Consider the following 20,420-nt stretch of genomic DNA (forward strand, 5'->3'; position numbering starts at 1 on the left):
CTTCACTTGTTTAACAGCAAACTTGGCAAATACTTCTTGCTATCTTTTTATTTACTTATTTTTTATTGCAGTAACATTGGATTATAACATTATATAGCTTTCAGATGTACATCGTAATATATTTCGAATTCTGTGTAGATTACATCATGTTCACCACCCAAAAACTAATCATAGTCCATCCCCTCACATGTGAGCCTAGTCACCCCTTTTGCCCTCCCCCTTCCCCCTGTGGTAACCACCAATCCAATCTCCATTGCTATGTGTTTGTATGTCGTTGTTTTTATCTTCTACTTATGAGTGAGATCATACGGTATTTGACTTTCTCCCTCTGACTTATTTCACTCAGCCTAATACCCTCAAGGTCCATCCATGTTGTCACGAATGGTCAGATTTCATCATTTCTTATGGCTGAGTAGTATTCTATTGTGTATATATACCACATCTTCTTTATCCATTCGTCCCTTGATGGGCACCTAGGTTGCTTCCAAGTCTTAGCTGTTGTGAATAATGCTGTGATGAACATAGGAGTGCATGTATCTTTATGCATTTGTGTTTTCAAGTTCTTTGGATAAATACCCAGCAGTGGGATAGTTGGATCATATGGTAGATCTATCCTTAATTTTCTGAGGATTCTCCATACTGCTTTCCATAGTGGCTGCACCAGTTTGCACTCCCACCAGCAGTGTACGAGGGTTCCCTTCTCTCCACATCCTCTCCAACACTGGTTGTTTCCTGTCTTGTTAATTATAGCCATTCTGACGGAAGTGAGGTGATACCTCACTGTAGTTTTGACTTGCATTTCCCTGATAGCTAATGATGTTGAGCATCTTTTCATATGCCTGTTGGCCATCCGTATATCTTCTTTGGAGAAATCTCTGTTCGGATCTTTTGCCCATTTGTTAATTGGGTTGTTGGTTTTTTTGTTGTTAAGATGTATGTGTTCTTTGTATATTTTGGATATTAACCCCTTATCTGGTCTATGGTCTGCAAATATCTTCTCCCAGTTGTTAGGTTGTCTTTTCGTTTTGTTGATGGTTTCCTTTGCTGTGCAGAAGCTTTTTAGTTTGATGTAGTCCCATTTGTTCATTTTTTCTTTTGTTTCCCGTACGCGGTCACACATGGTACTTGAAAATACGCTGCCAACACCAATGTCAAAGAGCATACTGCCTATCTTTTCTTCTAGAAGGTTCATGGTTTCAGGTTGTACATTCAAGTCTTTAATCCATCTTGAGTCGGTTTTTGTGCATGGTGTAAGGGAATGGTCTACTTTCATTCTTTTGCATGTGTCTGTCCAGTTCTCCCAACACCATTGATTGAAGAGACTCTCCTTTCTCCATCGTATGCTCTTGGCTCCCTTGTGGAATATTAGCTGTCCATAAACGTGTGGGTTTACTTCTTGGCTCTCAATTTTGTTCCATTGATGTGTGTGTATGTTTTTGTGCCAGTACCCTGCTGTTTTGGTTACTATGGCTTTGTAGTATATTTTGAAATCAGGGAGTGTGATACCTCCCTCTTTGTTCTTTTTTCTCAGGAATCCTTTAGCTATTCGGGGTCTTTTGTTGTTCCATATAAATTTTAGGATTCTTTGTTCTATTTCTGTAAAAAATGTTGTTGGAACTTTGATAGGCATTGTGTTGGATCTGTAGATTGCTTTAGGAAGTATGGACATTTTAATGATGTTAATTCCTCCAATCCAAGAGCACAGAATGTCTTTCCATTTCTTCGTGTCTTCTTTGATTTCTTTCAACAATGTTTTATAGTTTTCAGTGTACAGATCTTTCACCTCTTTGGTTAAGTTTATTCCTAGGTATTTTATTCTTTTTGTTGCAGTTGTAAATGGGATTGTATTTTTAATTTCTCTTTCTGCTACTTCGTTGTTAGTGTATAGAAATGCAACCGATTTTTGTATGTTGATTTTGTATCCTTTGACTTAATTGTATTCATTTCTTATTTCTAAAAGTTTTTTAGTGGATTCTTTAGGGTTTGCTCTATATAAAATCATGCCATCTATATAAAATCATTTCTCTATATAAAATCATGACAGTTTCACTTCTTCTTTTAAATATGGATCCCTTTTATTTCTTTTTCTTGCCTGATTATTCTGGCTAGGACTTCCAATACTATGTTAAATAAGAGTGGTGAAAGTGGGCGTCTTTGTTTGGTTCCTGTTCTTAGAGGGATAGCTTTCAGTTTCCCTCCATTGAGAATGAGGTTTGCTGTGGGTTTGTCATATATGGCCTTTATTATGCTGAGGTATTTTGCTTCTATACTCGTTTTATTGAGAGTTTTTATCATAAATGGATGCTGTATCTTGTCAAATGCTTTCTCTGCGTCTATTGAGATGATCATATGATTTTTATTCTTCATTTTGTTAATGTGGTGTATCACATTGATAGATTTGTGGATGTTGAACTATCCCTGCATTCCTGGAATGAAACCCACTTGATCACACTGTATGATCTTTTTAATGTGTTGTCGCACTCAATTTGCTAATATTTTGTTGAGGATTTTTGCATCGATGTTCATCAGTGATATTGGCCTGTAATTTTCTTTTTTTGTGTTGTCCTTGTCTGGTTTTGGTATCAGGGTAATGTTGGCTTTGTAGAATGAGTTAGGAAGCCTCCCCTCCTCTTCAATTTTTTGGAAGAGTTTGAGAAGGATAGGTATTAAGTCTTCTTTGAATGTTTGGTAGAATTCCACCAGGAAAGCCTTCTGGTCCTGGACTTTTATTTTTTGGGAGGTTTTTGATTGCTGTTTCGATCTCCTTACTGGTGATTGGTCTACTCAAATTTTCTACGTCTTCTTGGTCCAGTTTTGGAAGGTTCTATCTTTCTAGGAAATTTATCCATTTCTTCTAGATTATCCAATTTGTTGGCGTATAGCTTTTCATAGTATTCTCTTCTTATCTTTTGTATTTCTGAGGTGTCACTTGTCATTTCTCCTCTTCCATTTCTGATTTTATTTATTTGAGCCTTCTCTCTTTTTTTCTTGGTGAGTCTAGCTAAGGGTTTGTCAATTTTGTTTATCTTTTCGAAGAAGCAACTCTTGGTTTCATTAATTTTTTCTGTTGTTTGTTTAGTCTCTATTTCATTTATTTCTGCTCTGATTTTTATTATTTCCTTCCTTCTGCTGATTTTGGGCTTTGTTTGTTGTTCTTTTTCCAGTACCTTTTGATGCACTGTTAGGTTGTTTATTTGGGATTTTTCTTCTTTGTTGAGGTAGGGCTGAATTGCTATAAACTTCCCTCTTAGAACTGCTTTTGCTGTATCCCACAGATTTTGGCATGTTGTATTTTCATTGAGATTTGTCTCCAGGAATTTTTTTATTTCTCCTTTGATTTTTTCATTGACCCAATTGTTTTTCAGTAGCATTTTTTTTAATCTCCACATTTTTGTGGCTTTTCTGGTTTTCTTCCTATAGTTGATTTCTAGTTTCATACCTTTGTGGTCAGAAAAGATGCATGGTGTTATTTCGATCTTCTTAAATTTATTGAGCCTTCTTTTGTGGCCTAATATGTGATCAGTCCTGGAGAAAGTTCCATGTGTACTTGAAAAGAATGTGTATTCTTTGGTTTTTGGATGGAATGTTCTATATATATCCACTAAGTCCATGTGGTCAAATGTGTCATTTAAGGCCAGTGTGTCCTTATTGATCTTCTGTTTGCATGATCTATCCATTGGTGTAAGTGGAGTGTTAAAGTCCCTTACTGTTATTGTGTTACTGTGTATTTCTCCTTTTATGTTTATTAATAATTGCTTTATATATTTAGGTGCTCCTCTGCTGGGTGCATAGATATTTACAAGTGTTATATCTTCTTGTTGGATCGTTCTCTTTATCATCATGTAGTGTAGTTCTCTTTATCATTATGTATGTTGTCTCTTGTTACAGTTTTTGTTTTAAAGTCTGTTTTGTCTGATATAAGTGTTGCTACCCACGCTTTCTTTTCCTTGCCATTTGCATGGAATATCTTTTTCCATCCTTTCACTTTCAGTTTGTGAGTGTCTTTAGGTCTGAAGTGAGTCTCTTGTATGCAGTATATATATGGGTCTTGTTTTTTAATCTAATTGGCCACCCTATGCCTTTTGATTGGAGCATTTAGTCCATTGACATTTAAAGTAGCTATTGCTAAATATGTATTTATTGCCATTCTGTTACTTTTTGTTTCTGGGTGTTATAGTAGTTCTTCTCTGTCCCTTTCTTTTTCTCTTAGTCTCTTCCCTTGTTTTTTGATGGCTTTCTTTAGTAATGTGTTTGATTTCTATTGTCTTACTTCTTTGCTTACTTATTATAGGTTTCCGGTTTGTGATTACCATGAGGATCCTATATAATATTCTATGTATATAACAGTCTATATTGAGTTGATAGACTCTTTAGCTTGACCTTTTTCTAAAAGCTCTACTTTTTCACTCCCCTTCTCCCACATTTTGTTTTTGAAATCGTATCTAATCTCTTGTTTTGTGTGTGTTTTTACATTACTCTTTTCATTGAAATAGGTAATTTTATTTCTTTTGTCTTTTAACCTTCATATTGTCTTCACAGGTGGTTGATCTGCTACCTTTACTATATTTTTACCTTTATCAGTGATTTTATTGCCTGGGGTTTTTTGTTTTTGGGGGTTTTTTTTGATAATTTTTTATCCCTATTTGTGGTCATTGCTTTCCGACTATATAAGTCCCTTCAGCATTTCTTGTGAACCTGGTTTCTTGGTGATAAACTCCTTTACTTTTTGCTCATCTGGAAAGCTCTTTATCTCTCCTTCCATTCTGAATGACACCCTTGATGGATAGAGTATTCTTGGCTGTAGGTTTTTTTCTTTTTAGCACTTTGAATATGTCATGCCATTGTCTTCTTGCCTGTAGGGTTTCGACTGAGAATTCTGCTGATAGCCTTATGGACTTTCCTTTGTATGTCACTTGTTGCCTTTCTCTTGCTGCTTTTAGCAATCTCTCTTTATCTTTAATTTTGGTCATTTTAATTATAATGTGTCTTGGGGTGGGCCCTTTGGGCTTATCCTATTTGGACCTCTCTGTGCTTCCTGTACTTGGATGTCTGTTTCCTTCCTTAAGTTAGGAAAATTTTCATCTATTATTTCTTCAAATAAATTTTCTGCCCCTTTGTCTCTCTCCTCTCCCTCTGGGACACCTATAATACAAATGTTAGCATGCTTGGTTTTGTCCCTGAGTTCCCTTTGACTGTTCTCATTCTGTCTAATTCTTTTCTCTTTTCTTTTGTTCAGCTTGGGTGATTTCCTCTAATCTTTCCTCTAGCTTGCTGATCTGTTCTTCTGTATCCTCTACTCTGCTATTGAGTTCCTCTAGTGAGTTTTTCATTTCTAGTATTGTATTCTTCATTTCTGATTGGTTCTTTTTTATATTTTCCAGTTCTTTGTTGATGAGCTCACTGTGTTGATCCAGTCTTCTCCCAGTATATGTGAGCATCCTTATGAGTTTTTGTTTGAACTCTTTGTCGGGTAGGTCACTTATTTCTGTTTCGTTTAGTCCTTTTTCTGGGGTTTTGTCATGTTCCCTTGCTTGGAATGTGTTCCTTTGTCTCCTCATTATGCCTCCTTCTCTGCGCTTATTTCTATGCATTAGGTGAGTTGTCTATATCTCCTGATTTTGGGGAAGTGGCCTTGGCCTTATTTAAGAGATGCCTTTTGAGGCCCAGCAGTGTCCTTCCGTCTCATCACCAGTCCTAATGATACAGGAGTGACCCCTTTGTGGGCTCCTTTGTCCTTCTGCTGTGGCAGGGTTGCTCTTAATGCAAGTACCCAGGGAATCTAGTCTTCCCTTCCCTGGCCAGTTGTTTGTAAATCCGGCTTGGGGAGCCTCTGCACTGTTGCCTACAAGGTCTATCAGCACGCTCCTGTTGCACTTTTCCTCTTAATTTGGTAGGTACCCAGTGTGACTGGTTGCTAGGCTCAGGGGCTTTCCAGCTGCTATTTGCCTGAGGTTTACAAGGCTGTTGTCAGTTCTCTTAGGAGTGCAGCTGAGTGGGGCTGGCCCTACGCACAGGAGCACTCAATTGTTTCAGTCTTTGGAAGGCCTGGCTGATGTATTTTACAGCTATTTGTGAAACACAGGTCTTCTGCCACTGATAAGCCTCACCCTCCACAGGACCACATACACAGTCAACACAGTTCTGATCTGTGCACACTTCCCAACCCCCTGGAGCATACCCCAATGCCCCACTGCAGAGGCCCCCACCTCTCCACCAATGCCCCCCACAGTTCACCTGGTCCTCACACAGGCCCTGCCCCACAGAGACAGACACTCACCTGCCTGTAGAAGATCAAGGCATCCAGTCTGTGCAGGCCGACAAGTAGCCTGAGGGCTTGCTGTTGGGTGGGGCTGGTCCCTTGGGTGGGCTGCCTGCCCTGGCTGAACTGGATTAAATCTGCACTGTAGTACGTGTGGTAGCCCCTGGGCTTACAGGCCATGGGAAGAATTTCAGGGGCGTCTGCCAGGGTCTGTGTCACCACGCCTGGACTAGGTCACGGCAATGGCCGCCACCAATGTCTCAGTGTCTGGAGAGGTCTCTCCTCTCACCGAGATGCAGCCAGAGCCCACCAACTGAGTCTCTTTTCACCAAAGGACTGTGAGCCTTCTCTCTAGTGATTTTAGTTTGCTAAGACAGGTGAGTTTGTGCGTGGGCCCTTAAGACCTGGGTCTTTTTGGCTTTCAGCTGATAGCTTTTCTGGGATTATCCTCGCTGCAGTTAATAGCCAGTGAAACCAGATAGTAAGACCCCCGTCTCAGTTGTGCTGAGTCTGAAGGATGCTTATAGCAGTATTGGCCCCGCTCCGGACCTCACTGCTCCAGGTAGGGCTGCGTACCTTAGGGTGGCTTCCGCCTGACTGGCTGAGAAACTCCGCTGCTCCTGACGGTGGCTTTTTTTCTCTCCAGGAGGAATTTCTGCCTCTTCCTCCTTAGGACTGTCCCTTGTTGTGGGGGTTCTTTTTGTACAGTTTTCTATCCAGGGTAATTTTTCCAAAAATAGTTGTAACCTGGTTGTGTTCAAAGGAGGAGATGAGTTCAGAGTTTGTTTCCACCATCACTTTGACAAGATCCTCTCCTTAGTATCTTGAAATAGCCTCAAAGTGACTATTAAAAAAATTGTTTCTTGCTATGGATCAGTGCTATTCTTTATGGCACTGTTTCAGAAAATGTCAGCCATTCTGGTTTACCAATGATGTCAGATTTCCCTGCACTTTGTTTTATATTTCACACCTTGATTGAGGCACGTTGAAAAGAAAAATGCCAATATCTACACGATATGCTTACTAACCTCACAACCGGAGAGTTTTTAGAAGGATAAGCTTATTCCCAGGACTATATAGGAATCCTAGTCCCCTTCTTCACACTCTTCCAGGAGTGCTGAGGCCTTCATTGTCCTTAAGCCAAACCGTGATACATTTGAAGGTTGATCTGGTCAGTCGTGTGTATCTGCCACGTTCTCATTTGCTTATTGGCAAGTAGAGCATGTCCCTGAATTTGTAAGGTTCTAGTCCAAGGATAAACGTCGTTCTTTTGACCTTCCACATTTGCTTGCTTGCTTTATTTCCCCATTTTTCCTTAAGGGCTTTTACACTGGAATTGTCAAATTAGATATGATGACTTTGTCAGTGAGAATGAGGATAAGAGGTCAGATTTTCCCATGCAAAGGGATAATACAAAGGACATGCCCTTTTGTATTAGTAGTTCTAAAAATGCATAAAATGTCTTTCATTTTCTTAACTGTGTTACTCACTTGGTAACTTACTTTCTCTAAGTCTCTATGACTGCTATATAGTATAGTATAGCTTATATGTAAAGCTATTCTGCTGGTTTTTTTCTTTTTTAAAGATTGGCACCTGAACTAATGGCTGTTGCCAATCTTCTTTTTTTTCTTCTTCTCCCCAAATCCCCCCATTACATAGTTATATATTTTATTTGTGAGTGCCTCTGATTGTGGCATGTGGGACGCCACCTCAGCGTGGCCTGATGAGCGGTGCCATGTCTGCGCCCAGGATCTGAACCTGCGAAACCCCAGGCCGCCAAAGCAGAGTGCGCGAACTTAACCACCTGGCCATGGGGCCCGCCCCTGCTGTTTTTATTTTAGTCTTTTGAAGAATTCCAAGCTAAAAATATTAGTTTGGCCAATATTTTTTAATGAATAAATGTGTTTTAGTAATCTGACAGATAAGTTATATTCATTTGTGCTTGAATGAAAAACACTCCTCTTTCTTTGGTTGCTGTTGAGTACCGTGTTTTCTATAATTAGCTCAAAGAACTGCTGAGATTTTACAGTCAGAAGGAAAAAGCCTGAGGGGGAATTTTTAAATCTCCAACTATCTTTGTTTATGATACTGAAGATTTTAAAAGATAAATGTAATAGATGATGCTTCGTTTTAATAACTCAAGTTTGAGAGGACTTTAAAAAGTAAGCATTTCAAAAATGAAAAAGTTACTTACTTTAGAAGAGGATGCATCCTGCAGTTAAATGGACGCAACACGTGCGTAAGTAACTCCAAGACTTGAATTAAAATACTGTATTACCTTTCCTCCACCTTGAGTCTGAGAAGTCAAATAAAAGGAGTTTGCTAACATTTTTATAGCTCCGTAATTTCAAAATCCTTTTTTCGGGCAGTCTTATTTGTTCCTCAAAATAATTCCATAAAATGAGCTGACTACATAACAGTAATAATCCCATTTGAAAAATAACTTACCAATGGGGCACTATTGGTAAGTGACAGAGTTGATATTCAAGCCTGTCTTCATGTTTTTTCTTTTCAGTATGAAAATTTTTAAATGTATAATAATAGAATGATTTGGTAAATTCCCAAATGTCCATTATTTTTCTTTTTAAAGATTTTTTTTTTCCTTTTTCTCCCCAAAGCCCCCGATACATAGTTGTATATTCTTTGTTGTGGGTCCTTCTAGTTGTGGCATGTGGGACGCTGCCTCAGCGTGGTTTGGTGAGCAGTGTCATGTCCGCGCCCAGGATTCGAACCAACGAATCACTGGACTGCCTGCAGCGGAGCGTGCGAACTTAACCGCTTGGCCACGGGGCCAGCCCCCCAAATGTCCATTATTTTAATGAGCATAAGCAATTGTTAGTAATTTACGTTTGCCATATTTGCTGCTTTTCTTTTTTGCTGTAGATTATAAAGCAAATTCCAGACATTTTGACTTTTGCCCCTCAGTATTTTAGTAAGTATGTATCTCTTAGAAAGGATATTTTCTTAGTAATCACAGCACCGTTATCACACCCCAAAAAATTGGCAATACTTCCTTAATACCACCTGATACCCAACTCTTATTCACATTTCTCTTGTTGTCCCTAAAATGATTTAAAAAAAAAAAAATCAGGGTCCCAAACAAGGCCCACACTTGCCATTAGTTGTTACGTCTCTTAAGTCACTTTTAATCTACCCCCTACCCTCACTTTTTTTTGATGCCATTGGCTCACTGAGGAGACCAAAAGGCAGTTCTTTAGCTTTTTAATTTGGTGTTCCTTCTGTTATACTAAGCTGCCTCAAATATAAATTTTAAATGTTAAAGAAAGAAAAGAATAAGTAGGAGACAACTCTGTCTAACCTATAAAATTAAAAATAGAAATTTTTTGTTTAAAGAGAGGTCCATGGAGCCAGCCCAGTGGCGCAGCAGTTAATAACGTTCACGTGTTCTGCTTCAGCAGCCCAGGGTTCGGCAGTTCAGATCCCAGGCGAGGGCCTACACACTGCTTGTCAAGCCATGCTGTGGCAGGCATCCGACATATAAAATAGTGGAAGATGGGCATGGATGTTAGCTCAGGGCCAGTCTTCCTCAGCAAAAAAGAGGAGGGTTGGCAGCAGATGTTAGCTCAGGGCTAATCTTCCTCAAAAAAAAATAAAAATAAAGAGAGTTCCATGGAGCAGTTTATTGTAACTGAAATGTTTCTTTAACAGCTAATTTCATAAACAACTTTAACATCAAAGCATCCAAAGGGACTATATCTTTGTGAATTTTATGCTTGTATAACATTCTGACTAAATATAGTTAATAATAATGATGAACAATTAAGAAATTCTAGTCTTTGGCAATAGCACGGATTTCGTCTAGTTTTTCTTTTCAGCTGATTAGAGAAATACAAATTGTAAATCTTAATTTTGTTACGTGTTCTGTTGTACATTATCAGGAAGCTCATAAACATTTATTTTATTGTTTGCAAATACTTTGTCGTCTTTATTCTTCTTAACCAATGAGCAACTATGAAATATTTATTATGTATTATCAGTGGTAGTAATAACGATTATACATTTTAAAAATTATGTTCCCTTCTCGTCTCTCTCTCATACCTCTGTAATCTCTCCAGTGTTTTGCAACACATAACCCTGCAATTGACTGGTAGACTAAATCCCTAACTTCTAGAATTGGGAATAACAAAGAATAGAGGAGGGGGTAGGAAAAAGAGCAAGTTGCCTTAGCAGAGGGGAGTGAGATTGGAAGAGACACAGAGCAGGCACACTTTGCCTGTGGCCTATGGCCTCGCCTGACAAGCAAAGAAGTCTCGTTGCTATCACCTCTGGCTCACCTGGAAAGGCTTAACATTTCTCACCTTCTTTTCCATTGAGAGACATTAAAGTCATCCCATGAGGATGCATCACTGTTGTTTTGCAAACTAGCCTTGGCAGAAAGAAGGACTTTAATCTTTTGATTATTTCCACCTAACTTTTTAATCTCTGTATCTGCAATAGCCTTGTCCCTTGTCTTTCAAAGAAGTGTATCAAGAGAAAGATAATGACATATTTGGGTGCAGTAACTTAGCCACTTTAAATCTTAGTTGCTGTAACTAGACTTTTCTACCAGTGGGCTGGCTACACAGCCCCTCTTTGAGAGACAAAGCGGCATGGGCAAATGAAGCCACATTCTTTCCAGATGCTGAGCTGTTCTGTCTCTGTTTGTTATTCAGTGTTCACCAAAGGACTTAAGGATAAAGCGTAGGAATCTGCTGTGTAGAGCTAACTCCCTAGCTTTTCCTAATGGTGTGTAGAGTTCTGCTTCCCTAAGGTAAAATATTTTTTCCCGAGTTTTCTTTGGTATCATAACTAGTTTATCTGAGTCTTTCCTCAGAACACAGTAAGTGAAAGAAATGAGATGATGTTGTAAAAATACTTATTAAAAGTTTCTCAAATTAGAAAATAAAATTTCTTTCACATAAAATAATTAATGTTTTAGGCATTTCTAGGCATATAACTATACCACCTTGGGAAATACCAGGCATACAAATAGTGTTCCGTAAATGCTTGCTTAAATAATTATATTAAAGCTTTTTCTGTGATAAAAAATTATTTTGTGAGCAGCAATTAAATACTATTAAAGAATTGATTCTTTAAGAATAGGTACATGAGCAGCACTTAAATATCTGTATTTGAATGTCTATAAAGAAGATTATTCTGAAATCTGTTGGTTAAAGTGTGTTCTCTAACATACTAGTGTAATTAAGTTATAACTAACTGTGTTCCTGTATGTCAAAGGCAGGTACTTCTCTTCTGTTCCCTCCAATTGCAAGGGAATGACTGCAGAGTAAAAGAAAGAGGTGAAAACTTCTTATCCTTCTTGGGAAAGGAGCATTTATAATGGCATATCTCAGCCTATTTCTTAAAATGATTTGTTTTTGTTCTCTTTGCTTTTTGCATATTCTAGTATTAAGAAAACAATGGTGTGACAGCTGTTTGTGTACATTATTTTATCCTACCGAATTGGTAGAATCTCATTTGCCAGGAACCTAAGTACCAACCTGTTTTCATGTTTACTACCTAACCACATAGGCAAGAACAGGCCTCATTTTTAAGAGTCTAATCATGTCATATAACCTTGGTAGAAGTAATTATATCAACAGTTCAGGAAATTCAAATGGCCTTTTCTTCATTCCCCTTTGGATAGGTCGGTGCTGTTAAGGGCATTGCCATGAGAAGCACAAAGTAATTTTATCTCAAGAGTTACTGATTCATGCTTCCCCTGTTTGCTTCAGGTGGATCATCCATGCTATGGAGTATGAACTAGAGATCCGTGGCAGGAACAAGCCAGCCGTGGACTTGTATCAGCTGTCACCTAGCGAAGTTAAACAGCTTCTGTTGGATATCCTCCAGCCTCAACAGAATGGAAGGTAATGAGGGCCGTTTGTTCCCTACAGGACACCTGGATGTATTCAAATATCATAACTTTGATACATATATGAACTTAATAAGATATTAACAAGAAATAAAATGCAGCAGAGCATCAGAGTTCACTCTAGTAGATGAACAGTATGCAGAGATACTAATTAAAATACCTGTCTTCAGTTGTGATGTTGTGTTAATTTGAATTTTATCCTTTTTTAGGTATAGTTTATAAACATTTCTTAATTTTTACTATTCTGTGCAGAATGGAGCACTTCATACCCCTTTGTTCAGTTCTCTTTCTGAATCTTTGTAGCACTTACTGTCTCCCCCTGACATTTTGGCATAAAAGTTTGGGTTTGGGAACATTATTTAAGTGTATTGCCTGTTACTCTGTCTCCCTAAGTATACTGTCAGTTTCTTCGGGGCTAAACCCTTTCCGAGACTTAACTAATGCTAACCTTAGAATAAGAGCAAGACAAATACTTGTCGATAACATTGAATTGAAGAATATTTTTTATTACAGAAAAAGCTTTAATATAATTATTTAGGCAAGCATTTATTGAGCACTATTTATGTGCCTGATATTTTCCAAGGTAGTATAGTTATATGCTTAGAAATGCCTAGAAAAGAAATCTTCTACAAAAGGAGATTTGGACAGATGGAAAGGCATCCCTGTTCTTAGACAGGACCACTCAGCATTATAGAGATGTCAGTTAGAAATGTGACGCAGTCCCAGTAAAATTCCAACAAGCTGTGTTATGGAGTTAGACAAGTTAATACCAAACTTCATGTGCAAAAACAAACATGCAAGAGAAATCAGAAAAACGTAACAGAAGGACTTGCCCTAACAGACAGTCCAGCATACTGTAAAGCCTCTAATTAAAACAGTGTGGTGCTGCTACATGAACAGACAGAGAGACCAGTTGAACAGAATAGAAAGTCCAGAGATAGACCCCAAGCACATATAGAAATTTAATGGATGACAAAGGTGACATCTCAAATCACTGGACTTTTTAAATAAATAGTGATAGGACAACTGGATAGCCATTTGGTAAAGGTAAAATCAAATCCATACTTTATACCATACACAAGAATAAACTCCAGATAGATTAGAATCTAAATGTAAAAAATGAAACCATAATAGTGCCAAATTCCTCTTTAACCTTGGCATGGGAAAGGCTTTCTGACCATGACACAAACCTGGGGCAATAAAAGATTAAAGAGACAATGTAAAAATTAAAAACAACATTTTGCATGGCAAAAAATAGAAAATATCAAAAGATAGCTGAGAAACTGGAACAAAATGCTACAAAGAGCTGATATCCAAGAATTCTTAAAAGCTGAGGGACAAAGAACCAAAAGCCCAAGAGAAAAATGGGGAGAAAACATGATTAATCAGTTCATTTAAAAGATAAAAAATGGACCTCAGATATTTGAAAAGATGTTTAAACTAACTCATAATTAGAGAAATATAAATTAAAACATGTTGAGATACCATTTCTCATCTGTCAGACTGGCAAAAGTTAAACAGTATGACAAACATTTGCTGAGGCTGTGAGGAAATGGACACTCTTATATAAGCTGGAAGGTACAGCCCTTCTGGATGGGAATTTGACAGCATCCAAAAAAATCTACTTGTCCATTTACACTTTGACCCAGCAATCCTACTTTTAGGATTTATGGAGATTTTAGGAGATATGGCTCCAATAATATGAAAATATATATGGACAAGGTTATTCATTGCATCGTTGTTTATAATTGCATATTTTGGAATGCCCATAACCTAAATCCCCATATGTAGGGGATTATTTGAATAAACTGTGGTACATCCACACAATGGCGTACTATACCGCTGTTAAAAAAGAAAATGAAGGGTCAGCCCAGTGGTATAGTGGTTAAGTTCAGGCATTCTGCTTCAGCAGCCTGGGTTCACGGGTTTGGATGCCAGGCATGGACCTATACACTGCTCATCATACCATGCTGTGGCAGCATCCCACATACAAAATAGAGAAAGATTGGCACAGATGTTTCCTCAGGGCAAATCTTCCTCACCAAAAAATGGTTTTTTTAAAAAAAAAAAGGAACGGGTATGGTCTCTATGAACTGATATAAAGTAATTTCTGGGCTATATTGTTACATGAAAACAGAAAAGTACAAAAAAGCATCTCTGGTATACTACTCTTCATGTAAGAAAGAAGGGGATATCTGCTCATTTATGTCAAAGAAATACAGGAAGGATAAATCAGAAACTAATGAGCTTGGTTACCTTCAGGGGTGGGAGAGAACAGGGTGCAAAGAATGGAGAAAGAGGTCCAGGGCAGTGGGTGGAGCAGGAGAGCATGCAGTACACCCTCCCTGAGCCTGGCCTTTAGTGCAGCTCTGACTCTTAAACTGTGGGAATGTTTTATACACCCAAAACATAAGTCAGTAATTAAAATTAATCCAGATGTGGAAGGAAGCAAAAGAGAATACAAACAGTAACAAATGAACCTAGCTGTATTACAAATGGGTAGTATTCTTACTCTGAAGGGGTTCGGGAAGAGAATAGGTAACTGAAGTACCTTGGGAAAACATTGGATACTGTAAAGCTAAAGAAAAAAAGGACTACACACAAATACTGTACTCTAGTTCATTTTTTTTCACGGAGTTAGGTATTAGCAATTCTGAAATTGCTTTAAATAACACACACACACACACACACACACAAAGGTTGAATACATAAGTAAATGCATTGTGGGTAGTGAGAGCTGGGTTTCTCCCTGTTGGGAGTATAGGTACAGGTGAGGAAGAGGGAAAGGCTAGACTATCCTGTGGTGTTGGATTCGAGTTGAAAGTTATCAGTATGAATTCATGGTTTTTACACAGATGGATAGATACAGAAATGAATATGGATGTGTACATGTATATATGAGTATTTATCCGTATCTTCCCTAGCTCTATCCACTGAGAGGACCTAGAAGCAATGAAACCCCAACAGCAATGAGCAAACTTAGTGCCGATATATTGATTTCTAAATACCATTTTCTAATAAAAGGAACCAGCATTCCTTGGAGAAATGGTTGATTCCAGAGCTGGGGCAAGAAGAATACAAGATGAGCGTGGAGCATCTTATGCTGCCAGAAAGTAGGAAAGTGCTCCAAAAAATTACAGAGGTGTCTTAGAAGGATACTGGAGACAACTTGAAGGAGGCTCAATGGCCAAAGCTGGGACAATTTGAGCAAAAAAATAAGTAGTGATAGTATTGGATTATAACCCATAGAATGACTACCCATAAGGCCATGCTGATATAGATAGATAAATGGGAGAGTAGGCACTCTTCCTTACAGTAGAATTCTAATTACTAAGTGTAGGTGGAAAGATGGAAATAAAAGATCACTGTTAGACAATTACAGCAGTAATAATTGTTGCAGGCAAGAACCATGAATGGATGCTAAATTTAGTGGGTAGAAGTATGATGAGAATTGGAAAATTTGCGTAATTTCAAAGTATTTCCACTCAAGGTACCTTTTGGTTGCAAAAGGAAAAATAGTAACTTTACAGTGAAGAAACTCAGTTTACTCCACCTTCACCAAATGATCAAGGTTAACATCCCAGTAATAAGGCATATCAGCATCACATACCCTTGTGTGATGTACTGAAAAAGGCACAATCACTTCTGGGTATTCTTGCCAAGAATGCATAATCTAAATTTAATCATGAGAAAATGTCAGACAAACTCAAATTAAGGTACATGCTACAAAATAATTGACATTTCTAAAGTACCAGTCATGAAAGACAAAAGAAGATTGAGGAACTGTCACAGATTAGAGGAGCCTAGGGAGACATGGGAACTAACTGCAGTGTGGGGTACTGGGTTGGATTCGGGACCAAATCAAGGACGTCAGTGGTAAAATTAGAAAAATCTGAGTAAGGTCCATAGATGAGTATGGTATCAATGCTCATTTCCTGGTTTTGATAGTTACTGTTGGTTATGTAAGATGACAAAAGTAGAGGAAGCTGAGTAAAGAGTATATAGGACCTTTATGAGTTATCTTTTTGACTTTTCTGTAAGTCTAAAATTTTTCAAAATAAAAAGCCAAAAAATAAATAAATAAAAGAGAGATCTTCTAAAATAATTTTCCACCTCCATTGTGAGTATTCACACATTTCTTCTTTTATGTTGTTCTAAGCAAACATCTCCTTTTTATAGTATTAATCATGACTTTATAGAACTCTGAAAACATCTTTTGAAGGGAATAGGAAAAAAAGATAAAATGCAGAGTGTAGGATATTCAGTTTTCACACCCATTATTCAAAGTAAAACATCACCAAGGAACCCTGCTCCTTTGGGTTTCTTCTCTGTAGCATAGCACTGAACCCAGTCACGAGAGTCTGGGTATCCCAAAAGAAACTGTACCTCCAGAGAAGATGCCTCTCTCACTTAGTGTTAAAACTTCATTAGTCCTCTTTCACAAGAACAAAAATGTCTTTTTCTGAGGTATGTCCCTATTCTATACACATTTTTTGAGACTTTTTATCATAAATGGTGAATCTTGTCAAAAACTTTCCCTGCATCTATTGAGATGGTCATGTGATTTTTATTCTTCATTTTGTTAATGTGATGTATCATGTTGATTGATGCAGATGTTGAACCATTCCTCCTTCCCTGGAATAAATCCCACTTGATCGTGGTATATGATTCTTTTAATGTATTGTTGTATTCGGTTTGCTAATATTTTGCTGAAGACTTGCATCAGTATTCATCAGCAATATCAGCCTGTAATTTTCTTTTCTGTATTGTCCTTGTCTGGTTTTGGAATCAGTGTAATGTTGGTCTCGTAAAATGAATTAGGTAGTATCCTCTCCTCTTGAATTTTTGGAAGACTTTGAGAAGAATGGGTATTCCATCTTCTTTGAATGTTTGCTAGAATTAACCAAAGAAGCCATCTGGTCCTGGACTTCTGATTTGGGGGCAGGGTTTTGATTACTGTTTCAGTCCCTTTACTAGTGATCAGCCTGTTCAGATTCTCTCTTTCTTCTTGATTCAGTTTTGGAAGGTTGTATGATTCTAAGAATTTATCCATTTCTTCTAGGTTTTCCAATTTGTTGGCTTATAGCTTTTCAGAGTACTCTCTTATAACCCGCTCTGTTTCTGTGTTATTTTCATGGTAATTTCTTCTTTCATCTCTAATTTTATTTATTTGAGCCTTCTTTCTTTTTTTCTTAGTGAGACTAGCTAAAGGGTTGTTAATTTTGTTTATGTTTTCAAAGAACCAGCTCTTGACTTCATTGATCTTTTCTATTGTTTTTTAGTCTCTATTTCATTTATTTTCAATCTGATTTTTATTATTTCCTTTGTTCTACTGACTTTGGGCTTTGTTCTACTTTTTCCAGCTCCTTTAGGTATAATGTTAGACTGTTTGAGTTTTTTCTTGTTTCTTGAGGTAGGCCTGTCTTTCTATAAACTTCTTACTTTGTACCAGTTTTGCTGCATCCTGTAGATTTTGATATGTCGTATTCCACTTCTGGGTGTTTATCTGAAGAATACGAAAACACTAATTTGGCTGTTGTGAGTAATGCTGCATGAACATAAGGGTGTATAAGTCTCTTTGAATTGATGATTTAAAGTTCTTTGAGTAAATACCCAGTAGTAGAATATCTCGATCGTATGGTATTTCAGTTTTTAATTTTTTGAGAAATCTCCACACTCCTTTTCATAGTGGCTGTAGCAGTGTGCATTCTCACCAGCAGTGTGTGAGGGTTCCCTTTTCTCCTCATCCTCTTCAACATTTGTTGTTTTAGGTCTTGGTAATTATAGCCATTCTAACAGGTGTGGGGTGATAGGTCATTGTAGTTTTGATTTGCATTTCCCTAATGATTAGCGATGTTGACATCTTTTCATGTGCCTGTTGGCCATCTGTATATCATCTTTGGAAAAATGTCTGTTCATATCCTCTGCCTGTTTTTTGATCAGCTTGTTTTGTTGTTGTTGAGTTGTATGAGTTCTTTATATATTTTGGAGATTAACCCCTTGTCAGATATATGATTTGCAAATATTTTCTTCCAGTTGGTGGGTTGTCTTTTTGTTTTGTTCATGGTTTCCTTTGCCTTGTAGAAGGTCTTTAGTCTGATCAACTCCAATTTGTTTATTTTTTCTTTTGTTTCCCTTGCCCTAGTAGATAGGGTATTCAAAAAGATCCTTCTAAGACCAGTGTCAAAGAGTGTACTGCCTATATTTTCTTCTAGGAGTTTTATGGTTTCACATCTTACCTTCCAGTCTTTAATCCATTTTAAGTTAATTTTTGTGTATGGTGAAAGATAATGGTCTACCTTCATTCTTTTGCATGTGGCTGTCCAGTTTTCCCAGCACCATTTATTGAAGAGACTATCTTTTCTCCATTCTATGTTCTTGGCTCTTTTGCTGAAGATTAGCTGTCTATAGATGTGCAGTTTTATTTCTGGGCTTTCCATTCTGTTCCATTGCTCTGTGTGCCTATTTTTTACCAGTACCATGCTCTTTTGATTACTATAGCTTTGTAGTATATTTTGAAGTGAAGGATTGTGATGCTTCTAGCTTTGTTCTTTGTTCTCAGATTGCTTTAGCTATTTGAGGTGTTTTGTTGCCCCAAATGAATTTTGGGATTCTTTGTTCTATTTCTGTGAAGAATGTCGTTGGGATTCTGATTGGGATTGCATGAAAACTGTAGATTGCTTTAGGTAGTATGGACATTTGAACTATATTTATTCTTCCAATCCATGTGCATGGTATATCTTTCCTTTTCTTTATGTCATCATTGATTTTTTTCAATAATGTCTTAGAGTTTTCATTGTATAGGTTTTTTACCTCCTGGGTTAAATTTATTCCGAGATGTTTTATTCTTTTTGTTACAGTTGTGAATAGGATTATATTCTTGAGTTCTCTGTTAGTTCATTATTAGAGTATAGAAATGCAACTGATTTTTGTAAGTTGACTTTGTACCCTGCAACTTTGCTGTAGTTGTTGATTATTTCTAATAGTTTTCTGATGGTTCTTTAGAGTTTTCTATATATAAAATCATGTTGTCTGCAAACTGTGAGAGTTTCTCTTCTTCACTCCCTATTATTTCTTTCTCTTGCTTAATTGCTCTGGTCAAAACTATGGTCAGTGCTATGTTGAATAGAAGTGGCAAGAGTGGTCACCCTTGTCTTGTTGCTGTTCTCAGAGGGATGGCTTTCAGCTTTTCCCTGTTGAGTTTGGTGTTGGGTGTGGCTTTGTCATATATAGCCTTTATTATGTTGAGGGAATTTCCTCTTATACCCTTTTTAATGAGAGTTTTTTTTTTTTTTATCATAAATGGATGTTAGATCTTGTCAAATGCTTTCTGAGCATCTATTGAGATGATCATGTGGTTTTTATTCCTCATTTTGCTAATATGGTATATCACATTGATTGATTTGTGGATGTTGAACCGTCCCTGTATCCCTGGTATAAATCCCACTCGATCATCGTCTATGATCCTTTTAATGTATTGTCGTAGTAGGTTTGCCAATATTCTGTTGAGGATTTTTGCATCTATGTTCATCAGCAATATTGGCCTGTAGTTTTCCTTCTTTGTGTTGTCCTTGTCTGGCTTTCATATCAGAGTGATATTGGCCTCATAGAATGTGTTAGGAAGTGTTCCATCTTCTTCAATTTTTTGGAATAGTTTGAGGAGGATAGGTAATAAATCTTCTTTGAATATTTGATAGAATTCTCCAGAGAAGCCTTCTGGTCCTGGACTTTTATTTTTTGGGAGGTTTTTTATTACTGTTTTAGTCTCTTTACTTGTAATTGGTCTTTCCAGATTCTCTATTTCTTCTTGGTTCAGTTGTGGCAGGTTGTATGAGTCTGAGAATTTATCCATTTCTTCTAGATTGTCCATTTTGTTGGCATATAGTTTTTCTCAGTATTCTCTTATAATTCTTTGTATTTCTGTTGTGTCTGTGTATTTCTCCTCTTTCATTTCTAATTTTATTTATTTAGGCCTTCTCTCTTTTTTTCTTAGTGAGTCTGGCTAAGGGTTTGTCAATTTTATCTTCTCAGAGAACCAGCTCTTACTTTCATTGATCCTTTCTACTGTTTTTTTTTTTTGTTTCAACTTCACTCATTTCTGCTCTAATTTTTATTATTTCCCACCTTCTGCTGACTTTAGGCTTTGTTCTTCTTTTGCTAGTTCTTTTGTGTGCAGTTTAAGATTGCCTATTTGAGATTTTTCTTGTTTGTTAAGGTGGGCCTGTATTGCTATGAATTTCCCTCTTAGGACTTCTTCTGCTGCATCCCATTTGAGTTGGTATGGTG

At 37.4% G+C, this 20,420-nt stretch overlaps 1 protein-coding gene across 37 annotated transcripts in view; it reads left to right on the forward strand.

Moving 5' to 3' along the window:
* PHKB (phosphorylase kinase regulatory subunit beta) overlaps nucleotides 1–20,420 on the forward strand; it is a 218,466-nt gene that overhangs the window by 187,077 nt on the left and 10,969 nt on the right. For all 37 annotated transcript variants that reach the window (XM_070613575.1, XM_070613562.1, XM_070613560.1 and 34 more), the window contains one exon: nucleotides 11,995–12,129. In XM_070613575.1, coding sequence (XP_070469676.1) covers nucleotides 11,995–12,129 — 135 coding nt within the window. The remainder of the gene's footprint in view (nucleotides 1–11,994; nucleotides 12,130–20,420) is intronic.

The sequence above is a fragment of the Equus przewalskii genome, chromosome 3 (assembly GCF_037783145.1).
Source record: "Equus przewalskii isolate Varuska chromosome 3, EquPr2, whole genome shotgun sequence".
NCBI classification, from domain to species: Eukaryota; Metazoa; Chordata; class Mammalia; order Perissodactyla; family Equidae; genus Equus; species Equus przewalskii.